At 34.5% G+C, this 18,239-nt stretch overlaps 2 protein-coding genes across 6 annotated transcripts in view; one reads left to right on the top strand and one right to left on the bottom strand.

The window, feature by feature from the left end:
• Nrx-1 (neurexin 1) overlaps positions 1-17,544 on the bottom strand; it is a 225,470-nt gene extending 207,926 nt beyond the window's left edge. For all 5 annotated transcript variants that reach the window (XM_083040738.1, XM_083040740.1, XM_083040739.1 and 2 more), the window contains exons 1-2: positions 14,713-17,544; positions 4,076-4,126 (exon numbers count right to left, since the gene is read on the bottom strand). In XM_083040738.1, the coding sequence (XP_082896864.1) occupies positions 4,076-4,126; positions 14,713-15,321 (660 nt within the window). In that variant the 5' untranslated portion in view covers positions 15,322-17,544. The remainder of the gene's footprint in view (positions 1-4,075; positions 4,127-14,712) is intronic.
• LOC145937593 (uncharacterized) overlaps positions 1-18,239 on the top strand; it is a 227,773-nt gene that overhangs the window by 159,094 nt on the left and 50,440 nt on the right. The gene's annotated exons all lie outside the window — the stretch shown is intronic.

Here is an 18,239-nt window from a genome sequence, read left to right as displayed (position 1 = left end):
TTGATAGTTTTATTGAGTGAACAATAATCTCGCAAGATTATTTATCTTCAGACGAAGATGGGAATTAAATCGATTCTCTAAATTACTAAGAGACTCCTTCCCTGGGGAGTCTACCAAGCACGAATGAATATTTAAACGGTGAAAAGGCAGCTCGATCATCAAAGACTTTCTTATTATTGAAAAGTTCACGATAGAAGATAGCTTATTACTTTCAATGCACTCGGGTTTCCCGATAAATCTCGTTATTTTGATACTCTTGCGAACTATTATTATCTCTCTCTATCTCTCTCCCTCTCTCTCTTTGTATCTCTCAAGATCTATTTTATTATTAAAAACAATTACCTATAAAGATCAATTATAATAAGTATCGATAAATAAGTATGTGTAATAAATTGTATACGCATTATAACGAATACGATAAATATAATGAATTTGCTTATTTTATTTTTTCGGGGGGAAAAATAAATATATAAAATATCTTATATTTTTTTAATTATATTTTAATAACACATTCTTTTTAGTCAAGTTGGAATTGATTTTTCCATCTCTCTGTAAAGTTAGCATCCTAATTTGAAAATTTCGCTATAATTGATAGTTCTGATTTTTCCTAAAAAAGTTTTAAACTCTCTGTAGATTAATTATAATTTATTATAATTTTCTCTCTGACAATTAACAGTAAAAAACAAATTCATATAAAATGCCCAAAGATATAATTTGCCTTTTTTTGTACGTCTTTGTTATACGAAATTGGACGTAGTTATATTTGAATTAGAAACATGATTTTTTAAATTTTAATGTTCTTTTAATGAAATTTTGAAGCTCTCCAAAATTGTTAAAAGAATCCTAGATTTTCGAAAAAGAGAGAGAACTTCCCTACATGAAGAAAATTCACATGCAACAATTCGAAAAATTATAAACTTTTTTATTTATTTGTTTTGTCGATTTTCAAAAATTAAGAATAATCATTAAAACTCTGAAAGAGTTAGAAGTAATTAAAAATTGGAAAGTTGCGATAAATGATTAATTTCCTTAATATCTTCGATAAAGAAAAATCGATATCAATTTTTTTCATTCTTTCTTTGTCATTAGAAGAAAATCTGTTATTAAAACTAAAGAAAAGAATATTGGAATACTATTACATTCAATGATTTATTTCAATTTCTTACTGTTCAGATGTTTTCTAGATAAAAATACGCTTATGTGTTATGTTTTTCAATCTTCAGCTTCTTCTGCAGAAGAGAGAGAATGAAATCTTGTCTCTCTGAAGATTGCATTATGCGAATTAATTTGACATGAATTTGTCTATGAACTAAAAAGTTCGTAGTGTCTTTTAAATATATATTAGATATTGATGTTCTCTACTCTTGCGTTTCAATTTATCTCGGCAATGCATTTCTGACATTTCGTCTCCTTCAATTGTGTGAAAGAAATTCGAGAAGTCGAGATTCCTTTCTCAGTTTCGCTAACTGTTCTTGGCTTTGAAATCCGATGAAATTATAGCGAGGAAAGAAGTATTAAATATCTCGAATCTTCTCTGTTTTCTCGCGAACAAATAAGACGAGCAATTGGATGACTTCTCACAAAGAATATATTACTGGTTTGCGTTATATGTATGCCATTATAATTCTTTTTTTACATAAATGAGTTTCTTATTGAAAATTATTTAAATTTTTTACAGAGAAATAATGATAAGTTATCTTTTCATAGAATATCGTGTATCAAATTGGAGATTTTTTGTTTTGCTCGTAAACAAATGAGTAAAACAAGTAAACAAATTTGCATGTATTAACGTAACAAGCACAGTCAACCGTCTACCATGCAACGAATACTGTGCATTTTTATCGCGCACCATTTCTCAAAGCTCGCTCAAATCGCCACAACGGCCTACTTAGAACCCACCCAGCCGGGCAATTTATTTTCATTTCTCTTAACGATTCTCAACCCCCGTCCTCTCTCTCTCCGCGCCCCACTTTCTGTACAGACGACGAATAATATAATCGAGCTCCTTCCGAGATAACGCGCGATTCACTCTGATCGATAATATTAATGTTACGGTTCCGAGGAGTTTTGTAACGCGATTACAAGCGAACTGCATGTAATAATTTCGATATCTCGAACGATATTAGGGATGGCACTGATTCGACAAAATCAACTTAAGACTATTAGTATCATTCATAGATTCTAGTATGATATTAATATGAGGATTTTTTGTTGAAAGGAACGATATAGCCAACTGTTGCAATCCGTGCTCGAAAAAACGCTTCCATCCTTCCCTCTTGTTACGCGTCAAGTTTAGAAAACCATGATGTTAAACTTTTTAATAAATATTTTATCGAGTTTTGTTTAACAATTTTAAACTTTACTACAATTAAAATTTATAACAAAAAATTGGAATTATACTTTATATTATTATGCCTCGAAATTTCTAAAAATTATGCATATCTATAGTCTACCTATAATTTATTAATTTATCATATATATATTTGACAGAATTTATAATTATTTATTATGTTATAAAAAAATTACGTTATTGTATTTAATTGACATGTGCACAGAATATATTAAATTATTAAGTAGTTAGTAGTATATCAAAGTTATAATATACATTTATCAATATCATGAGATTAGACATATAAGATTATTAAATATCTCATTTAATTTCAAACATAGACATTTTAACCTAATTATAATTTAATCTGAATTAAGAATCTCTTAAATTATAAAAGAAAATAACGTTCTATAGAATTTTTAAGCTAAGAAAAACTCAACATAAATTATGTTATACCAGCAAATTTTTCTCTCTGCACGTTCTTTTTTTCTTTCATTATTTGCTCTTTCTCTTATCCTTTCCACGAAATTTACTGTAGTTCGAGTGTACCAAAACTGTTTATAATACGTAAATTTCAATGCATACAATTTAGGATTTAATTTCAACAATGTAATGATGAGGCACAAAATGATAGAAGGAGATGAGAAGAATGAGAGATAGAGAGATAGGATAAAGTTTGGTATTGTCTGCATACCACTGTATAATATAACTAACTGCATTATACAATGCACTTTAGGGAGGGAATAATGATATTTATATAACGATATTTATATAACATCGTTTCCACCATATTTGCATTACTTTGACGTAGTTTTAACAGAATAATGTTCAGCATTGCTTGTTTATTTCATCGTTATTTCATCGTTGCGCATTGCCTTGAACGACTTTGGCAGATAAATAATTGTTTATTCGGTATTTTCCTTCATGAGAGTAATCGGTGAAAAAAAAAAATACATCGATAAAGAGTTTACAAGTTTAAACACTTTCGCGAGTCAAATTCGATCTCACCTTCAGAAAGACTTCGCGACGTCTTTGTCGCATAATCCAATTACCTAAATCCAATTAATAGTTCATCGATTTACGACGGTAGGTCGAAGCGACTTGACTTGTTCGCCCGGGGTACATCCACGATACGTAGTTAACCACCTAGTCAACGATTATGTACGTAGAAACCGCGCGTTGTTTGCCACTGGCAATTCGGAGCATGCCTGATTGAACGTAACACGGCGCATACAACGCATCCGCGGCGATGTACCGTTGTCTTACGAGATATTAAACCCCGAATCCGGGCCGTCCCATGTCACGTAATGCGAAATCGGCCCGTGCAACGGAAACAGCAAAAAATTATTGTACAACAACGCATCGGCAAGAGAAACCGATATATCGGACGCGGCCCGCGAGGCAACCGTATTCGCTCGTATATGAAATCTGTTTGCCAGCTTTATTGTGCGCGTAGTTTTATGGCACGTCCATTTAAAAAATAGCTCAGAGTACCGAATAACACTCGTCGTTCTGCGACGGCTCTTATTGCCAATCACTTGCGGCGGCATTTTTTTAAATTGCGTACCTGGTGGTTTTTTTTATCAGTATGCAATAGTTTTCTAATTTCTTTTTTAAAGAAGAAGATAAAGCTCGTTATCTTTTGTTTTTCTAATCCTGCTCTTCCATTTATATACGCTTACTCTATTATCAGCAACGTGATATTATGCATGCTTTAGGTTTCTTGAAGAAAATTATATTACTCACCCTCGGCGACTTGCGTTTGTTGGCGCTCTCGACACACGGGAAGCCACCGCACTGAAACACATACATAAATGTATTATATAATGGTCCATTTATCTAACAATCATGTTTAATAATAATACAAGAACACGAAGTATTTCAGAGAAAAATTATTTTACGGTTAGAGATTTCTGAGTCAAGTATTAACTATAGCTAGTATGCTGAAAAACATTTTTATGTAGGAAGTATTAGAACTAGATGGATAACATAGATTGTTTTTATGGCATAATAAACAGTAAATGGCATGGTATAAACTGTATTCGAGGCTCGCACGATAGTATGGTCTTTGTAGGATGTATGTATGTATAATAAACGCTACAACGAATGCCTTATCAGAAAGGTGTTTTAACTTATACAGCTATATTATAAAATCATGTCGAAAGAATTTAACGATCGATATAAGAATTCATAATTATGGAATTTATATACCACGATTATATTAACTTTCATCTCACAGGCGTAATTGCACATATTCAGGTAATGCATGATATTTGCATAACATTTTTTTATACATTGAAATGCATATTGTTTTGGGACATGTATTGTACAAATCGACAAAATAGTTTTTGGACTGCAATATGTTAAGATTGAAATCATGTTAACCGTTCATAAATTATCGAATAAAAAATGGTTATAAATTATCGAATAAAAAATGGTTATAATTTTGAAATAAATGCATATTACTTTTTTGGCTCGACATTTTGTAATTTAATATCTAATTATTTTTTTTCTACATAACATTTGGAATAATATCTTTTGATTAATAGAAATTTTATAAGCTCAAAAAATCGAAATATAATATAAATATATAGAAAATTGATTATTAATTATTAATGTTATTATAGAAATTGAAAAGAAAAATTCCAACATTTTACGGACAAAATTTAATCGAATGACATTAAAAAAAACACATTCATACATTATAATCGTATGGCAGAGAGATACTCGAAATGGTATCACCAAACTCATCGGCATAACAATAATTTGACCTTCATCCAGTTCGTGTCTGTTTATTACAGCATATGGTTTAATAATGGAAGAAAACCGCTCGACTTTTCCGTTCACTTGTTACGCAGGCGGATGAAACGAGTGTCATTCCGAAATGCGAGAGGTTCGCCACGAGCAACCATAGCCGCCATACACAAATACCGCAAGTGCGGTTTATTATTTTATCGTGACGGACACGTAAAAATATGTCGAGCGCTCGTGCGCAATTTCTATGCGTGCACGCGACGAGTTTAATGCGCGGATAACCGAGTGGAATGGTTTTGCCATGCGGAAATATCACTGACCAACGCGAAAAAAATTTTTTTCCGCATTAAAATGTCTTAACTCTTTTAACTTTTTAAATATATAAATGATTTTTCATTAATATATATATCCAATGAACCCCCTATATCCTCTTTTCATTTCGTTTTTCGTCACATTAATATTATATATACAAATTTTTTTGCCTAAATTTCAGAATGTAATTTCAAAAAATAGGTACACGATTCTACTTTCTTTCTGCTCCTTTTGCAAGACCCGCATTGAAAACGGACTTTCGCAAATTCATATGAAATTTACATTAACATTTAGCATATATTCCCACTGAAATGCAATGTCCCTGTCAAAAATGTAAAATTCAAAACGATGTCTGGAACGTGAACGAATTACGAGAGAAGGACGGAAAGGAAAGACGCTCGGTTTTGTCGATGATTTGCCGAGTGGTTGCAACGGAAGAATAGAATTGCTTTCCGCTTCTGGCGGAATTCCTACCATATTCCCCGGACATGCTACTTCCGATTATATATATATAATATATACCGCGTTTCAACTTCTGTCAGATTTAAATTTTAATTTAAAGAAAAAATTTTAATTTAAAAATAATCGCGCTGCACTGTGATTATATGTATATATTTACATATATATTGTATATCTTTTTAATTATTTCAATCTAAAAAGAGAGAGAAAGAGAATATACAATATAAATAATAAATAAAGACGTATACGTTTATCACTTCATAAAACGCATAAAATGTTTTAGTGAAAAATATGCTAAGAGAAATATATATACACGTACATATAAATTCCGGAAAACATTTAGAGATGATTTTTTATAAACAAGAAAAAATCTCTTCGCGGCTCTTCAGTTTATAAAAAAATTAACGAGAAACTATTAATTTATATTCGTTTTTTTTTTGTGCAGAATATATAGTAAACACATAATTTCGAAAGATGACAATTCGATCTTTTATTTTTGCTATGTCAGCCTCTTTTCACGAAAGATTCACGGTCGACAAGAGGGAGAACAGCACTTTATTCCTTCACTTGGTCCACGCTTCGCGATGATTAAGTCTTCCCCGGAGTTTTATCCTCGGAGGGCGGAAAAAAGTTCCACGGGGAAGACTTGAACTCCCTCTTTCCGTCTAGAATGGTTTTATCTGCGATCACGCTTCGTGCTGCGATGCGGTCTCGTTTGCGCAAAGTCGAGCGAGATAATCGATACGTCTTCGTCCGCTCTCGCCACCTAAAAGCCGCCGAGATGCTATTTCTCGTCGTTCCCTTTGCCCTTCGTTGTGCGATCTTTTATTATTATGCGCGTTCAAGGCTAAAGAGCGATTCACATACACACATACACGCTGCATTTTTTTCTCATCGTTAAGTAACAAGCATGACAGAGAAAACGCGCAAAAATAAAGAAAAACTCAATTCATTAAAGAAACTCAACTTTAAGAAGTATGAAATCTACTTCTTTATTAAAATTAAAAAAGAAAAAACAATCGAATTTAGCGAGTATAGAATAAATGAGAAAAATTATGTAATTATAAATATTGTTAAATATATAAATAAAACAAATAAAGGCATATTCTCTCTTTCTATTCTAGAAAATATAAATATATAAGTAAATATAAATAACGTAAAAAAAGCATTCTTTAGAAAATACAAATAAAATCTAAATAAAATCTTTTTTACTATTTTAGAGAATCTTGTTATAAAAAAAATGTGCAACCGCAATCTGGCACGAACGTAAAAATATACGACAGACAATACGATTTAAAAAAAACGCACTTAATATGCGAAACGTTCTCGTTCGTACGATATTAACGACCGATCGTAAATACTGAAATGCGTAGCCAAGATTATAGCGTATGTTCGAGGCAATTCCTCGAATCGATTTCCGATCAACTATTCCGATAAACATCCAATCGCTAGCACTTCTGTCAACAAAATTAGACATTAACATCGTATATTTTGAGTTTCGGCTAGACAAAAAGCCGACTCGTTTTTAAGAAAACAGGAATATTGATTCGCGCAATAATTCTCTAATAATGTTCTGAATAATAATGTAAATGTAACAAGGCAAATTCAAAAAATTTGTCGTAAACTGCTTGTGCAAACCAGTAAGTAATTTAGGGCGCACTCGATTAACGCTAACGGCATCACCGTGCAATGTTTATCAGCGATTGACACAAACTTCGCCGACTGTAAATCATCGAAAGGCCCATGTCAACGGGAATTTTTGATCGTTGACGGGAATGGCCAACCGTTACCTCGCTCAACAGAAATTAATTCAGTTTTACAACCACTCCCCTTACATTTATGTCTCTACCCCCTACAGCCGACGTGTGTCTAAACCACTCGTTTAAATGGATGCTTGCAACGCTATCCAGAATGGATAGCAACCGCGACCTGCGCATGCCGTAAAAAAAAAAGAAAATACATTTTAATTAAAACAAAAAATTATACAGAAATTCAATTTTACACGGGTTTATTACAGTAGGATTCACATCAGCTCTGAAAATTTCGTTATTATAAATGTTCATTATGATGGAGATAATATTCTGTTATTTTCAATATACGCACACGAAATAAATTTACTTGTTCCATTTGTATAGAGACGGCAAATTTTTTCACAATAATTGATTAAATGTAAATTTTCATATGGATTTCTGTTAATCTTGGAGTTAAATTCAACAGCGCGCGCGCAGTTTAATTATGTCATCGATCGTCTGCCATTACGTACTCAGGATATGTAAAAGATAATGCTGCAGTAAATGTTCTCACTAATGATATTAACAACTAAATCTAAGTTTAGTTTCTAAACTATTAGCAACTAAATCAGAGAAACTAATACATAATAAGTACAGGATGTTATTGAACCAGAATTATGAAGAAACAACGATACAAATAGATCTTATGAATATAAATTGTGTTCTGATTTTAACTCGAGACAGTTTTTCGATACCATTTATTTTTACTTACATCTTATCGTGAGTAAATCAATATTCATATAAATATTACGTTATATTTAAGCTGTACATTTAGCTTACTCTTGTTAAATCTTATAGAAGAATCTCAATAATAAAAACTACATTTGCATAACAAAATGTTATATATATATATATGCATGCACAGAAATACTCTTGTTGAATCAAAATCAAAATGACATATATGTACATATATTTCACATGTATTGGGACGTGCAAAAAATCCACTTTATATAACTTTTACATTTCTACACAGATAAATTGAAAGTATGAGTAATGCAATAATAAAATTAATAAATACATAAAATTGCTTATATGTATATCTCACTGGCCTTCCATTAAATATATGTATATATAACATATGTATATAAATTTATACATATATATAGTGTTGCAATTGTAGCAGTAGAGGAATGTATGTATATATATATAATATATGTATACATATAACGATGCTTCCCCCCAAGAGATAACTGGATATATTCATATAATAAAAAATTAATTATACGTGGGTCGTTATAGAAGCACAAACTTTTGCACTGGGCAATTCTATATATCCTGGATTTCCGTTCTCGCGATGAGATTGTGTATGACGTTTACACTTGCTGGTTATATAATCTAGACACATATTCGTTGTTTCCGAGGATGTGCGGGCGAAATTGATCTCGGCATGTGGAATTTTCGTTCAGCCGCCTTCATTAACGAGTTTCTCAATTAATTATCACGGCGCGTTTCAGCTCACTCATACATTTGACCAAATATCATTGTGGATGAAAGTCACTTTAACTTCTAGCTTGTCGAAGGGAAATATAACCGTCGATAAGTTCCAAATCAGTATTGATTTAAATAAATACACCTTTTTATTTAAACCTGATAATTGTATAACAATTAAAATTCTTTCAATTTCAAGAGAATTTTTTTGTTCTTTGAATATCTTGTATTCAATATATAAACTAAACGCTCTCTTTTAATACCAGCTATTCTGTTATATCACGATTATTTATTACGATATGCTTAATGAAAGTATATTCATATCATACTCGTTTTAGTCAGAAATCGTGTTCGCGATTCAACGGGATGTGATATCACGGTATTTCATTAGTTCCAAATCCGCGCATTCATATAAATCGCAGCAGTCAACATAATAAACGCTGCATAGTCATTTACATCACCCAACGCATGATTACGTGCGAAGAAAAACGGTCGACCAATGAAAAAAGTCTCGTCTGCGTCAAGCGAGCATATAATTAATGAAACGCGATATTTTCTATTGCTTAGACGACCATCTTTCGATTCACGCTGCGGCTTCGAGAATGCTAGATCGGAAAATAGAAAGAAAAAAAGATAAGTGTGATTAATAGCGCAGGGCGAAAATAATGTTGGTGTTATAACAAGTTTTTCCTTCGACATTGATTGATAGCGCGAATTAATGATCATCCTAATCAGATATTTTTTCTCAATGTTTAATGAGAATAATAAAAATTTATTTAGATATTAAATAAAATTTAAAATTAAATTTTATATGTTACTCTACACTAGATGTTACTCTTTTTATAATATATATATGATAGAAAAATATATCATTTTAATGATATTATATTATGTATGAGATTAATAAAATATTAAAAAATTTGAATTAATAATTTAAATAAAATTATAATTATAGTTATTTTTATCTATATATTTATTTCTTGCATGACTTAAAAATTTCCAGTTTGAGTTTAAATAAAATATCAAACAGTTAGCTCGTAAATAAAATGATAAAAATTTTTAAATATTAGAGAACTGAAATTGAACCTTCAATAATTAATAATTTCAGCAATTTTCTAAATCTACATTCGTATATTCCAATTCCAGTAAACTGCAAACAAATATATTATCATAAATCTGAATAACCAGAGCGCAATTGGTCGAAAGAATTAAGTTCACTTTGTCCAAATTTTGCTATTTTTTAAACTATTTTGCTCGTTATTGTCTTCTCTTCTCTATATATGTGGAAATGCTATTCAAAATAATTGAAACGCTTAAATTATCTCGAGACTTAAATAACATATGGAATGCAGAATTTGTATTCGCAATTATCTCTAAATATTATTTCAATTACTTGAATATCTCGACCAAAGATAGTTTCATGATAGCTAAAATGTTTGTCACTCTTCCAACACAATACAAATTACATAAATATTTGAAACAGTATTGTCATAATTTTTAATGATATCAACGATAGCTTTGAAAGTAAAATTAAAAATTTTTGTAATTAATATAATATTTATAATTATAATATATTATTCATATGTGCAGTCGTCAATGTGCATCTTACATAATATATATGTATATGTGTGTATATATATTATATATATATAAACTTTGTTCACCTCGTCATGCAATACATTATTTCGCTCGAGTGCGGCTGTATGCATTGGCGTATCTATTCTGTAATTAATACTATCAATAGGTTTTGTCGTTTAACATTTATTATCTGATAAAGATCTATATTGGTTGTTTTCCATTCTTTGAAGCAAATTCGCAAATACATTATATTGTATATTTCTTGAAACATGTGTATGCAATGTTATCGTGAAATAATTTTCGCGCGACTCCTATTGTGCAATATACTACAAATTAATTATTTTATCTTCTCATTTAATTTTGCAATATTAAATTTGTTTAATCATTTATATGTCGACGGATTGCAACTACTTAGCTTGTTTTTCAGTTCACAACATGCTTGAACTCTACAAACATATCAGAATTAAAAAGATGCGGTTATTATATAATTAATTTTTTTTCTTTTTATATATCTTGTTATTTAAGTTGATTTTTGTTACACATTTTTAAAGAATTATTTTTAAATTTTTATTTGTAAGTAATTAATATATAATCTTAAACTAACGATTAATACGGACGTAATAAATATTATGCAGCGATCCTTCTTTAACTACGTTACTTCTTCCGCAATTTAATGTTATTGCTCGAGATCTTTGACATCACAGAGCGCTTATAAATAACATCTTTTCTTCATTCTCTCTCTATCTATCTGGTAATTATTTATGTAATTCATTATGTACACGATATACGTCACGGCGAAAGTGTAACAGGTACGAAATAATTGCTTCCTATGTGTAATTGCTCGTTTTTTCCACGAGTCATTTGTAGCAATCCGGTGATCGCGCTTATTCCCCGTCCGTCTGATAATCGCTTTTCGTGCCGCGCGTACATTACAATGTTAACGACAGAAAAAAAAAAAATAATATTAACACGAAGCAATCAGTGTTGAGAAGGCGTTTCGCGCGGAAATGGCGATTTTCTGCCGACCAAGAAAAACTTACTGCAAGGCTTATCTTTTCTGCTCGAATAACGCAAGACAATGTATATGTAAATGCGAACACTGTAATAAAGATTAAAGAAAGAAAAGAAAAGAGCTACCAAGAATAGAGTAAGAATAATAACGGCTATTCCCTTTATAAATTTGTGAAACTTGAAAAAGTACAGATCTCTTCACATGACATTGTTTTCATTGGTATAATTAACAGAATACGCTGGTGAATTTTAGTCAGACGCGGTTTCAAGAACACTGTACGCTTAAGAAGGAAGTAATTAAAATAATAATGTATCGTCTGCGTACAATTTCTTGTACGATGATAGATCTAGGTTATCTATCTATGTTGCCGTAACGTCACGTATGGATGTACAGAGGACGATAACGTCGAGCGGGTTACATCGTTGCACCGGCAATCGTATGGCGATCCTCCTGACGGATATTCTCGATTTGTCGCCTTATCTAATCGTAAGCGGATATGCGCGTCGTAACCACATGCGGCCAATCGAGCAGCGAGGTGACTAAATTTACAAATACGATGTCCTACTCAAACTCAACGACATTCTACGAGCAGGGTGAAATATACCCTATCTAAGGAAATGAAAATATCTAGTTTTGCTCCTTCACCTAGAAATGTATATGTAGAACAAAATATATACAGAAAATAGGTCTTGAGAAAATGCAGCATAAAATTGAGTTATTTGTTCTACTTCTGAGACAATTTGCGGCTTAATTGTTCTAGATTGATATAATAATGTAGCATCTAAAATTAGTTACGTCAACATTTTAATAGAAACTCTATAATTAATTTTCTCTCGCGAAATTGACGCTCGCATTTTTAAAATATTCGGAGTAAAATATTTTAGTTGGCTCTATCTTCTGAATTTTTGTGTTAAAATTAAAAATTAACAAGTAGTGCTAATGTCAAAAGATTGGTTATCATTACGAATAACGAGCATATACCGACTAGCATTTGCTAAATAGTCGACGAGATTACTTTCGGAATGAGATACAAAATTCCGAGGATATTCGAATAAAGCAAGAAACATATATCTAAAGAGAGCAGATAAAGGAACTCTTGGCAGACAGCCATTGAGAGAAATATGAACTGAAAGCTTGCTTCCACGGTAACACGTAATAAATTCTGTCATGGGGTGCCAGCAAACAAGTGCATGGAATGGAACGAATTATATAGTGTTCAGTAAAGAGTCATCTTTTTTTATCTACAAGACATGCATATATACTTCTCGATGATTAATATTAGTATCATTCTAATATCACTGTCCAATTAAATAATAATATCAAGGATTATAATAACAAGTGTCAAAATAATTAAACTTTCACTGAGTTTAATTGTAGATAATACGTGTAAAGTCATAAATAAACAGATCTTTCTTAAATAATACTTAACAGTATTTCATATAGCTAAAAATTTCATAAAACTTTTGGACAATAGAAGGCATGTATTCAGAAGACTGAATCCTTCCTCAATAGCACGTCTGCTAATTATTGCATATAAAAATCAAGGAAGAAAGCGTATACTGTTATCTCGAAGATGTCCTTTTCCTACCCCCTGAACAATGAAGGGAGTATCGATTGACGGAAATAGGCGATAAAACGGCACGAGAAAGCCTCCCCTCCCCCTCTAAATGACAAGGGTTTATTTTTAGTCTCTTGTGTACGCGGTTCGCGATAGGGAAAGTCTCGATTTCGTGCTGACGAAGCGCACGCGCTTCTCGTGGCGCGTCAAGAGGTATTTCTCGATGAACCTGACTCAGCCATCGGCCGCGCGGTGTTGCGCACGGTCAATGACATCGCTGGAAACAACTTTATTGTTGCCGACCTCGCATATTGATTCTTCGAACGAGACGACAAGAATGATGTGTAATTAATGTAAAATAACAGTTCATTAATTAACATCAAATTGAAAGGACAGACGAATCGTTGGCATTAAGGCACACACGATAATGCTTTTATATTGACTGAAGTGTTTCGATTTTACTTTGTGTCATTTTCAACCGCAGTGTTTGTTTAGATTACGAATTCTAATCAATAAATAGCAAGATTTGGAAGCACTAAGAAAATATTTTTAAAAATATATTAAAAAAACCAAGTACAATTATTGCTATATATTATTTTTTTTAATGAAATTATATATTAATTCATTATTTTCCAAAAATATAAAAAAATAATTTTAACTTTAAATATCATATAAAATGATAATCTTCATGACTCGTATTTTAATGCAACTCTTTAATATAGAATATTTATTAACTCACGATATAATGAGTAAGGAAATTTGTTCATGAGAGAATAAGCAAAAGACGATTACCATAAAATCTTTTTGATTGATTGCGTACTTTTTGAGAAAAATGAAAACACATTAGGTATAAAAATTCATGTGACAAATATCTTATTGGTCAATCAAACGTACACGATAGAAACCAATATGATGCGAAAATATATATGTATAATGGAGAGCGAATTGATTAATCTTCTTAAATCACAAAACTTGAGTTAAGCGACATTCTTATTTTTCGCTGTAATTGCGCTGACGAGAATATGGCCGCTATCAAAATCGAAGTGTCAGATAACTCGTGATTGGCACCCTTCCAATCTACGGGCGATATTCGATCTCTCAGCAAAAAAAAATCTTTTCCCTTGTTTCTACATATGTCACAAAAAACGCTCTGCCTCGATAAAGTACGAAAAAATTAGACTGTATCATAAATTTATAAACTGCGAGTTTCAATAAAAAATATTATAACATATTTTCGTAAAACTTAATTATTATTAATATTAATTATTTATTTCGTTACTTCAGATAAATCTTTGAAAGTCTCATCATTAATTATAACGAAGTATTTGCAAGGACTGCAAAAATCTAGATCTATAGAATTGCATTTGGAGACTGCATAAATTTTTTATAGAATCTCATGCCGAAAATATTTCCCGATCTGACCTAAATTAACAATCGAATGTTGTAACGTGTCAAACGTGACGCAGATTTGGATGCAGAAGCGGTCGCATACCTTGGCATCCCGACTCTTCATCTCCTGTCTCCTGGGCATGGTATTCTCCCCGTCGGCGTACACGAGATTCCTAATAAATCCATTGAATCTCGGCTCGAATATTACGCTGGGCAGCGCCAGCAGCGTGAGCTTGCTGTTGTACCAGCTAGGCATACCGCCCACGTAGACATCCGAGTTCCCGGCGAGCTTGCCGAACTCAAACTCCTTGCCGCGCGATGTGGATACCGCGCTGACACCGTCCACAGTCAGGGTAGTATTTTCGTTGCACCTAGTGATCTGCACTTTGTGCCAGTGGCCGTCGCCGAGATCGTGGCCGACCGTGACAATCTGCGCGCCGCCCCCGAGGTTGTACCTCAGCCTGAGCGCGCTCTCGACCAGCTTCACCTCGAAGAAGTCATAAGTGCCGCCGTCGTCTGTGTAAAGCAGCAGCCCGTTACCCTGCTCGGTCTTGAATTCAAATTCCAGGGTGCCGTTCAGGCCGGCGTTCCATTTGCGAAATTGTGCGTAGCTGGTCGCTGAGCCCTCCAGCAGAAACGAACGGGCCACCTGGCAGACCAGCAGGAGCACCACCGGCAGAAGCGGCGCCGGTATAAGCGAGGGATGACGCATGATTCACTCTTGAATCCAGATCCTTGCCGCTAGATCCTGCTCATTCGTACGTCAGATATCGGAGCGCGATGACGTCACGCGTTCATACGCATTCCGCGTAGGAGCCCGAAGCGTGGGTGCGTGACGTCGGCCACGTTGTGACACCCGGCTGCTGCATCCGTGAGCACGTGAGCACGCACGCGCGATTCGTGCGGGATGCACCCGTGGTGGGTGTGTTACGCGGTTCGCGAGAGTACGCGCTGATTCTCTCCCCCGTGTGCGTACTTCTGTCCTTCTCGCAATGTAAATATCTTTAAATGTCTTCGATTAGCTCTCGTAACTTATTAGTAAACGATCTGAGAACGGAGGAGTCGATTCCCGACACCGTCTCCAACAAATCTCTGAACGTTTGTAATTTATCTTTGTTATTAAATTTCAGGATCTCTCTCCCTTTTTCTTTCTCTCTTTCTCCCTCTTTCTCTTTTTAAGATAATTTTCAATAATAATTATTTATAAAAAATGCTTTGATAATAATTATTCATAAAATGATACTTTATCTTTGATAAAATTTTCTTTAATTAATGAAATTTATTCATTGCTTCTCAATACAAATCGATATTTCTGGATATGTCTTCAATTTCAGGTTCAGTCAGTTGGATGCATCAAAATTCGTAAATGTATACGCTTCGAGTACACTCTAAAAATATTGGAACGTGACAAGAATGCATGACATCTTTTTTTCTTTATTAACATGCATATATAATTTTATTAGTTGTAAAGTCGTGTCACTTTTACGTACGATCCAAAAAAAATTTTTAAGACAGAGAAGTTAGAATATCTTCTTCCAAAAAAACGTTAATTATATTTATTGCCTAATACATTGCTTGATTAATATAATGCAATTTCTTTGAGTGTAACTAACATCCGTTTACGGAAGATCATCAATCGACCACAGTCACTTAAATGTGTTGAAGGAACAAAAATAATATCGATGTTCTAGTTGCTCTTGCAATGCAAACTTTCTTCTCGTACAACCTTTACACAGTTAACGCTTTCTTATTTTTTTTTTTTTTCAAGATTATAATTTCCGAAAAACTGATCGATTATTTCATCGCCTTGATTAGAAGGATGACAGTCATTAACATTGAAGACAGCACACAATTATCGAAAAAGAAGTCAAGTTTTCAGAATGATAAAATAATTCCACATATATGCACGTATTCACTGAAGAAGTTTTTTTATTTATTCGAGAGCCTAATCAGCAAATGCTATCAAAAGAATAAGGATATGGATAAAATTCAATAATTATTGGAGAACCGTTAGAGCACGACTTTCAGTTTCTTCCTATCTCTCACAGTTGTTGAAGAATCCTCGGATTGATTGCGCATAGCAATCCAAGCAACAACTTGCACGACGTCGAGGGAGCCGTTATCCCTCGTATTGCTTCGTGTGGAAGGTGCCTAGCCGTGATCGCCTCGGTTCGTCTCGTAACACGTCGCGTCGCGTCGCGATGGCACACTTTCTCCTTTAGCGGGATATACGTATACGTTTCGGGAAAAACGGCTGCGAAACGACACGCGAAACGTCAAATCAGTCCGGAATTGCGAGGGACGTCGTCATCTAACTTGAACGAGCTTCATCTCCAGCACCGAAGGTCACCGGATAGAGAGCGGTCCCAGCGACACGACCTCGACCTAATCACGCGATGAGGCACTTTCACCACACACCAGCTCTCTGTATCCCTCCCTCTCCCGGCGTCGCGACGCAGAATCGCAGAGAGAGAGACACGGGGGATGATCGCACGGCGACGTTCGTGACGACGCCGTTCCCGACGTGGTGAGCTCGTGGTTGGCGTCGAATGGCGCCGGCACAGCTTGTTCAAGCCCTCAGACGACCAGTACTCTGAACACGGTACACTCTCGAGTCAGCCATCCGTTCGTATCACGATCGATCCGGCCGCGCGCTCCATTTTTCTCTCTCTCTCTCTCTCTCTCTCTTTCTCTTCCTCTCTCACACTTATTCTCGCTCTTCACCACCCGGAGGCTCTCTCCGAGGCGAAAACTAGATGTACAAGTCAAACGCGCGCGCGAAATCCACGTAAAATCCTACCGTTATCGTCCTCTAATAGCTAGTCGCGGTATCAGTTGACCGATTCCCGGAGGGTTGTTGGATCAGTCGACCCTCTCGACGACTCCCGGTTTGATACTAGCTTGGCGAGACAGAGCGACGCTCGGTCGGGACGCTCGCCTGCCGATGACGATGGTGCGACGCCCCCGGCATGACGCCGACGCCTCGCGCCGTTCCTCTGCGCAGTCGCGCGTCGGGGGTGAAGACCGATGGAGGAAGTGAGGAAGAGGGAAGGAAGCGCGGTGGTGCGAGAGGGTTGTTCTCTTCATGTCGGTGCCTGTCTGTCTGTCTGTCCGTCCGTTCGTCGTATAACCCTAGCTAGGGTCGGAAGAGGGTGGCGGAGGGACTCGGACAATGTGATGGTGTGCACCTCCGGCGAAAACGTTAGCGACGAGAAGCGCTGAAAAATTGTTGAGCGAATCCGCGATCGAAGACCGGAAGGAACCCTTAACCGGAATTGTCGATTCAGTCGGGGCACGTTTCTGCGAAACTTTCAGCCACACAGTGAATCGTTGATCGATGACGAGTTTCGTTTCTCGAAATCGACAGGGAAACACCGTATCGGGAATTAATCGATCATATAAAACTTTCAATTTTCGACGTTGGCACAAATATATGAGAGTTTAGGAAAGAGAGAGAACGAATTTTATATATTTAGGTTGCCTGTCTTTTGTCAGAAACAGAAAATCGTTCATTTCCACATATTTTTTCCGAATAAACATGTGAGACACGCAAATACCTAATGCTAAAACAGTTTTACATGCTGAATATTGTATTCAGAATTTCCTACGATAAACTTCTACTATTATTTC

The sequence above is a fragment of the Prenolepis imparis genome, unplaced genomic scaffold (genome assembly GCF_030444845.1).
Source record: "Prenolepis imparis isolate NDT839.2.m4 unplaced genomic scaffold, iyPreImpa1.0 SCAF_6, whole genome shotgun sequence".
Classification (NCBI taxonomy): Eukaryota; Metazoa; Arthropoda; class Insecta; order Hymenoptera; family Formicidae; genus Prenolepis; species Prenolepis imparis.
This window is presented reverse-complemented; position numbering and strand designations above follow the sequence as displayed.